Genomic DNA, 8,193 nt, shown 5'->3' with positions numbered 1-8,193 from the left:
AACACAACTGGCCAGAAGTATTGGAACCCCTGGAATTCTGTCAGATAATGCTCAATTTCTCCCAGAAGATGATGGCAATTAAAAACGATTTGTCATGTATTTTGCTTGAAATGGAAAAAAAAAATGGAATCATTTTCATTTTACACAAAACTCCAAAAATGGGCCGGATAAAAGTATTGGCACCCTTTGAAAAATCATGTGATGCTTCTCTAATTTCTGTAATTAACAGCACCTGTTACTTACCTGGGGCACATAACAGGTGGTGTCAATAACTAAATCACACACTGTTGTCATCCAACATGCCTCCCAGCATGCATTCATAAATGGATTTTCAGGGGGGCCAGGCCCCCCCACTGGTGGCCGAATAGTGTCCTTGCATGTAATTGGCTTTCCTATAGACCCTACCCACCGACGTCACAAAATCACGTGCTCGCTGTATGGTTCCGCCCACTTGTCCGTCATTTTGTGTCTGTATTATCAATGGTCTCAATTGATCGAGCAATTTATAATGCATTTCATGGAAGACCCGGTGCTTTCGGATGCCGTAAACTCACTTGATGCGTTGCATAAAAGGCGTTATGTGGAAAAGCTTCAGTTTATCCATTCGCCAGATCCATATTTGATGCCTAAATCGATGTTTTTCGACCCGCTGTCTCCGCTGTATTTGCCTGACATCTGCTAGCTACCCTGAACTGTACAACTATCTTGTCCACACAAAATCAGCCTATTCTCACGAAAGTTTGAAAAAACTTATAAATACTTCGTTGCTGGTTGGGTGAAACAGGTCCTCGTCCACGAAAATTCGGCAGGAATCTATCTTGTGCTTGGAAAGGTGAGTTACGAAATTTTCAAATCAAAATCTTTTGTTCTTGCTAACATCCACTGTCAAGTCTAATGTATTTCATGTCGTTTGTCAATGGAGTTAGGGCTTTTAATGTTTATATGGTTTAGCGCTAGCACTCTCACTACATACATACGTGTATGTTGTCGGTGATTAGCCTAGCAATGATCTTAATTGTGGTTGTCAGCCCAAAACCCTCTAAATATATATTAAATGCATCTTACCAGATATAAAATGACTACTACATAATCTGTGGTAATCGTTTGGAGCCCAGTTTTCTCGTCGAATTGCAGCAGCCCATCTCGCTCTCTTCTCTCCGGGTCTCTCGGAATCCGGTAGAACTTCAAGTCTCTCCGTCTTCTCCGTCTATCTTCTCTGTTATTGCAACCGACCGCCACACACACCTTCACCATTTTGATTATTAATGTTAACGAGCAGAAAAACACGTCGTAAATAGGAGGAACGTACGTAGCCGTAACAGGGAAACATGATGTGTTGACGGACAATTGGGCGGCACCAGTCAGGAGGAAGGAGTTGTGACGTCACGTGGGTAGGGTCTATACAATATATAATTTTAAAATTAAGAATTTTCCGGTAAATATCGTCTATAAAAGTTGTAAAGCAGCAAAACAAAAACAAAAAAATGAATGAAATGGCCAAAAAAAGATATGGCGGAAAACACTCAGGTGACTTGAAGTTCCGCTCTGAGACCCCGAATTTGGCCAAATTTCAAAATTGTCTGATATGCATGTGTGTTTTTTTTTTTATTTATATATTTTTTAAATAATATGCAAAGCAAATGACTATCTAAGGTGCTGGTCACATGATCTGTTTGAAGAATAATTTTGACCCATTATAAAAATGTCATTTTTTGTTCATTCCATTCATTTTTGTTGTTTGCTTTATTGCTTTAAAACTTTTAGTCAAAGTCAATTACACGCAATGACACTTTTCGGCCACCAGGGGGGCTGGCTCCCGCTTAAACTCTGCTTATGGTAATAATACTTGTTTGTGAAAAAGAGAGACCTTTCCCACCAATTTGTCAACATCATAGGTGCAATTCAGAACAAAGTTCAGCCTACTATACTTAGAAAAAATAAAACGAGGGATGAAATTCCACAGTGAAAGTGGATTTTTAAGTAAGCGTTTGGCCCAATTAACTTTGTACGTGCAGCTCAAACTACAAAAAAATCTATGACATTCAAACCTCCCTGTTCATTTGTGTTCATAAGTACATTTTTTTAATGTAGTGAGTACGGTTCTTCCAAATGAAGTCAAATAGTCAACATCCTTACGGCCTACCAAGGGCGTAGGTTTGCATAGGGACGGTAGGGACATAACACCACCAACTTTTAAGGATGCTCAAATTGTCAACTTTTAAGCAACCTTATTTGCATTATATAATGAGTTCAGTTATATAGGTAATTTAGATTATCTTCCCATAAGTTGTAAGGATAGAATTGACCCTACATTATGTTCAGACTTACATTTGCCGCCTTTCACTTGCTGAATGTGCTGGTCCATTTTTTCCCCCTTCAAACGCACGTTTGATTGGCTGATGACTTGAACCCCCATATTCACACAATCCCAACAGAAATACGTGTCGACATGCTGCCCTTTTGAAGAGGAGGGATATCATAAGGTTTTTTGGCCAGCAGTAGCTACTTTAAGTAATGTAAAAATATGTCAATGTTGTGAAGGTGGGGTACACACCACTAATTTTGCAACTGAAGGTCTGACTTGCATCTGAGTTTGCATAACATTAAACCGTGTGAACTTGCTAACCTGTAAAACTCGAGTAGAAAGCTGCTTAGAGAGAAGTGTCCTCTTGTATGTATTTTCTACTGTGAACGTTATTTAAACTGTGAATAATGTAGTGAACCGAGTTCTTCCTGAAGTTTTTCTACTGTTAACGTTAATCCAACTGTGCATTTCGTGCATTTATACCCTAATTAAAATGTATGTTTTTTCTATCTCTTATCATTAAAAAAAATATTTTTATTTGCAGCCCACGCACATTTTTTTTAACCCCCCCCCCACAAAAAAAATCACAACCACTGTAAATTTCCTTTATATGAAGCAAGCATTTTGAAAAATGACTTTCTCCCATGAAAATAATTTTATTGTAACCTTTTTTCATTTTTACATCGGAACCAGCTATATTTGAGCTATATTTGAGAAATGTACCCAATCTGTTTGGTCTTATTAATGTCTCGTCCCCAGCAAAAAGTGTACATGCAGGTTATGCTGTTATAGCAGACATGTCCAAAGTCCGGCCCGGGGGCCAAATGCGGCCCGTGTTCAAATTTCATCTGGCCCCCAGCCTCTGTCATAAAATCAATAACGTCAGGCCCACACGCAGACTTAATAAATTGGTCAGAAGTACTGCTACCAGCATATGAAGTAGCTTACACACTAAATGCTGCTCCTCATTTACCCACTAAAAGGCAGCAGCACTTTAAGCAACATTACACCGTGTGACCCTTTACTCCCAATTTTCTAAAATGGCGACAATCAACAAAAAAAAGACAGCCGACGCTTCAAGGATAGATGGAAATTGGACTATTTCTTCACTAAAATACGCAACAACTGTGTCTGCCTTATTTGCAAAGAGACAGTCGCTGTTTTTAAAGAGTTCAATGTGAAGCGATATTACCTAACAAGACACGTTGACATGTACGACAAGATTACAGGGAAGATACGTAACGAGAAATTGAAGCGACTTGAAGCTAATTTAATTTTACAGCAGCAGTATTTCGCAAGAGTCCGAGAGTCGAAAGAAAACGCGACAAAGGCTAGTTGCGAGATTATTGAAATTATTAATTTAAAAAAATTATAAAGCAAATGTGACACACAGAATGGCTTACTAAAATTTGCTTAAATATATTGTTCTACGTAAAGGACGTCAGCCAAGGTCGGCCCCCCACATTTTTATCACACCAAATTTGGCCACCTTTTGCAAAAAGTTTGGACATCCCTGTGTTATAGCGTCCCTACCAATGTTGAGACCAAACCTACAGTGCCTTGCAAAAGTATTCGGCCCCCTTGAATCTTGCAACCTTTCGCCACATTTCAGGCTTCAAACATAAAGATATGAAATTGAATTTTTTTTTCTCAAGAATCAACAACAAGTGGGACACAATCATGAAGTGGAACAACATTTATTGGATAATTTAAACTTTTTTAACAAATAAAAAACTGAAAAGTGGGGCGTGCAATATTATTCGGCCCCTTTACTTTCAGTGCAGCAAACTCACTCCAGAAGTTCAGTGAGGATCTCTGAATGATCCAATGTTGTCCTAAATGACCGATGATGATAAATAGAATCCACCTGTGTGTAATCAAGTCTCCGTATAAATGCACCTGCTCTGTGATAGTCTCAGGGTTCTGTTTAAAGTGCAGAGAGCATTATGAAAACCAAGGAACACACCAGGCAGGTCCGAGATGCTGTTGTGGAAAAGTTTAAAGCCGGATTTGGATACAAAAAGATTTCCCAAGCTTTAAGCATCTCAAGGAGCACTGTGCAAGCCATCATATTGAAATGGAAGGAGCATCAGACCACTGCAAATCTACCAAGACCCGGCCGTCCTTCCAAACTTTCTTCTCAAACAAGGAGAAAACTGATCAGAGATGCAGCCAAGAGGCCCATGATCACTCTGGATGAACTGCAGAGATCTACAGCTGAGGTGGGAGAGTCTGTCCATGGGACAACAATCAGTCGTACACTGCACAAATCTGGCCTTTATGGAAGAGTGGCAAGAAGAAAGCCATTTCTCACAGATATCCATAAAAAGTCTCGTTTAAAGTTTGCCACAAGCCACCTGGGAGACACACCAAACATGTGGAAGAAGGTGCTCTGGTCAGATGAAACCAAAATTGAACGTTTTGGCCAAAATGCAAAACGATATGTTTGGCGTAAAAGCAACACAGCTCATCACCCTGAACACACCATCCCCACTGTCAAACATGGTGGTGGCAGCATCATGGTTTGGACCTGCTGTTCTTCAGCAGGGACAGAGAAGATGGTTAAAATTGACAGGAAGATGGATGCAGCCAAATACAGGAACATTCTGGAAGAAAACCTGTTGGTATCTGCACAAGACCTGAGACTGGGACGGAGATTTATCTTCCAACAGGACAATGATCCAAAACATAAAGCCAAATCTACAATGGAATGGTTAAAAAATAAACGTATCCAGGTGTTAGAATGGCCAAGTCAAAGTCCAGACCTGAATCCAATCGACAATCTGTGGAAAGAGCTGAAGACTGCTGTTCACAAACACTCTCCATCCAACCTCACTGAGCTCGAGCTGTTTTGCAAGGAAGAATGGGCAAGAATGTCAGCCTCTCGATGTGCAAAACTGATAGAAACATACCCCAAGTGACTTGCAGCTGTAATTGGAGCAAAAGGTGGCGCTACAAAGTATTAACGCAAGGGGGCCGAATAATATTGCAAGCCCCACTTTTCAGTTTTTTATTTGTTAAAAAAGTTTAAATTATCCAATAAATTTTGTTCCACTTCACGATTGTGTCCCACTTGTTGTTGATTCTTGAAAAAAAATTAAAATTTTATATCTTTATGTTTGAAGCCTGAAATGTGGCGAAAGGTTGCAAGGTTCAAGGGGGCCGAATACTTTTGCAAGGCACTGTATGCCCTTGCTGCCTACTGTAATTGGTTTTCATGAGTTGCTCTTTGTGACGTCATTAAAAAATGTGTCCGTTAGCTACGACGCAAACGATTTCAACTCTGATGACTATTAGAACTGTGTGGACTGGTCGTGAATGGAAGTTTTAATGATTTCCAGTCAGATTAAACGCAGGAACCTCCAAGACACTTGGAAAGTGAAAAGCAGAGCAGAAAATTCAACAATGCACATTGTGTGCGTTACTTTGTGGAAATGCACCAAAAAGTGGTGTCACGTTTATCGTCCCTCCTTCTCCTTCTCACGCAGGCGGGCCCCTACCCCCACCCCCTCCCGTGCGCACTCGAAAGATGAGACGCGAACACGCACATCTCGCGAGGTCACGCATAGCAGGAACCCACCCTTCAGTGATGCCGACCGCAGTGTGTGTATATTACTGGCGAGGGAGCCGCTAGGAAGCTAGGAGGAGTTGCGGCAAGGTCGACAACAGCATCCTGCTCTGAATTACAGGAAGACTGTAGCTCGACGGACTTAAGTTTGAAGGCGGGGGACGACCGAAACCACCTTTTATTGGCGGCTGCGTAAGAAAAAGTCAGTAGGTGGCTTAAAGTTTCCATCTTGTAGCCTCATGTTTCATACAAACGAGGAATTTGTCGTTGTTAGCGTGGTCCGTACGGCTTCCTGAGCGCACAGTTGTGCTCGTGACGGAACAACTTGCTTTAGACCGCTTTGCCGGCCTAACGTGCTGTCTCGTAGACGGTTTACCCATTAGTTGGCGTTGAGTGTGCCATGTCGGCGCCATCAACCGCGGCTCCCGCTTCGGGGGAGAGCGCCCAGACGGAGGCGGATTCTTTAGCCCCCGACGCGGGGCTGAAGCCACCGGGTCCGTCGCATAGTCAGAGTCGTTTCCAGGTGGACCTTGTGGCCGAAGCAGCCGCTGCGGTCGTTGACGAGTCGCCGAGTTCTGAAGCTGTCCCATCCGGCGAGAAGGCCACTCCCGGTGCTCCACCCGAGTACCCGGGCACGAGCAGCGAGGAAGCTAAAGGTCGCTTTCGGGTGGTGAACTTTGCGGACCCGAGCGGAGCCAGCAGCCCGGCTTCTCCGGAGGCAGCGCCCGTCGAAGGGATGCAGAACGGGGACACGGTGATGAGCGAGACTAGTTTACATTCGTCCACTGGCGGCCAGCATCACTATCACTATGACACCCACACGAACACCTATTACCTGAGGACCTTTGGCCATAACACCATCGATGCCGTGCCCAACATCGACTTCTACCGACAGACAGCCGCGCCGTTGGGGGAGAAGCTTATCAGACCCACTCTTTCGGAGTTGCACGATGAGCTGGACAAGGTAAGACAATCACATGAGCTTTCTGATTGTTTTCTGGACTAGGGGTGTGACAAAATATCGAAATGGTGATATATCGTCATTCTTGGTATCCCAAAAGGTTATCGATATGCTCCTGTCAAGAATCGAGATATCGTTTTCAAAAGGTGTCAAATTTTTTTTTTCTTAAAAAAAAAAACAAAAAAACATCAAGTTGCTACCAAAAACTTCCACCATAATAGTGTCTCAGTTAACTCTAAGGCTGCCATTGATGGTGCTCGACGCCCAATTCATTCAGACTGGGAACAACCTAAGGCTGCCTATTCATTTTATGTGATTCCCAGGTCACGTCCTGTTCTGTAACTCAAAATTAACAGGAAGTCAGGGCCGGCCCAGCCTATACGCAGACTATGCAGCAGCTTAGGGCCCCTGACCACTAGGGGGGCCCCCAATTTGTCAATTGTTTAATTTATATTCTATTTTGTTTACTAGAGTTTGCTTTATTTGACTTTTGTGGGTTTTGATACTTGATTACAACCTTAAAAAATAAAAGTTCTTCCTTAACTTCTTTCTGTCCTCTTTTAGAAAAAGGTTTGGCGCTATCTACTGTAAGTACTGACAATCATTTGGGGTGAGAAATTTGAAGTATGCGGTGCAACAAAATCTGATTAATATACAAAATATGGACGTATGGGTTGGATTGCATGTATGGGTTTCACAGTACACCGTGACGAAATGGTGGGCCAAAAATAAGGGCCCCTTTGCATTATTTTGCTTAGGGCCTCCAAATGGCCTGGGTCGGCCCTGCAGGAAGTGACCCATTAAAATACTAGGGGCGTGCGAAATTTCCGAATCTTAGATTATTTGCGATTCGGCCGTGGAAGATTCGAGAACGATTCACAAATATCCAAATTCCGAGTATTGAATTATACCAGGTAAAGCGGAAGTAAAGCAGTCAGCGCGGTCTTTGGGACGCAATGAGGAACGGACCGAGAGTAAATATCATGTTCAACTCATACCGCTATATAAAAAAAACAATCATACCTGACTGCGGCCGACAGCCGCTACAAACAACGCCCGGTTGCTAGTTGCTACCAACATACGGCTACAGTAGATATCATATATATGTAGAACTAGATGTAAAATGACAGACGATGTCGGTGTTAAACATGTATTTAGGGCTGCAGCTATCGAATATTTTAGTAATCGAGTAAATGACTGAAAATTCTATCGATTAATCGAGTAATCGGATAAAACATTTTTTTTAGTTAAAGAGCAATTATAAATATACGTGAAAAAAAAAACATTTAATCCAATATTGAACCATTTTCAGTAGATCAATATCTTTATTTTCGATGTAAATTGTTGAAAACAGCCAAC

At 42.1% G+C, this 8,193-nt stretch overlaps 1 protein-coding gene across 2 annotated transcripts in view; it reads left to right on the top strand.

Moving 5' to 3' along the window:
* The first annotated feature begins 5,876 nt into the window (after positions 1 to 5,876).
* Positions 5,877 to 8,193, top strand: part of slc12a2 (solute carrier family 12 member 2) — a 100,822-nt gene continuing 98,505 nt past the window's right edge. Inside the window, exon 1 of one of the 2 annotated variants that reach the window (XM_057818318.1) lies at positions 5,877 to 6,837. In XM_057818318.1, coding sequence (XP_057674301.1) covers positions 6,274 to 6,837 — 564 coding nt within the window. In that variant the 5' untranslated portion in view covers positions 5,877 to 6,273. The remainder of the gene's footprint in view (positions 6,838 to 8,193) is intronic. The other variant, XM_057818317.1, reaches the window with a different exon arrangement.

Source organism: Corythoichthys intestinalis, chromosome 17, assembly GCF_030265065.1.
Source record: "Corythoichthys intestinalis isolate RoL2023-P3 chromosome 17, ASM3026506v1, whole genome shotgun sequence".
NCBI classification, from domain to species: domain Eukaryota; kingdom Metazoa; phylum Chordata; class Actinopteri; order Syngnathiformes; family Syngnathidae; genus Corythoichthys; species Corythoichthys intestinalis.
Note: the sequence above shows the minus strand (reverse complement) of the source record. Positions and strands in the feature narration are given on the sequence as shown.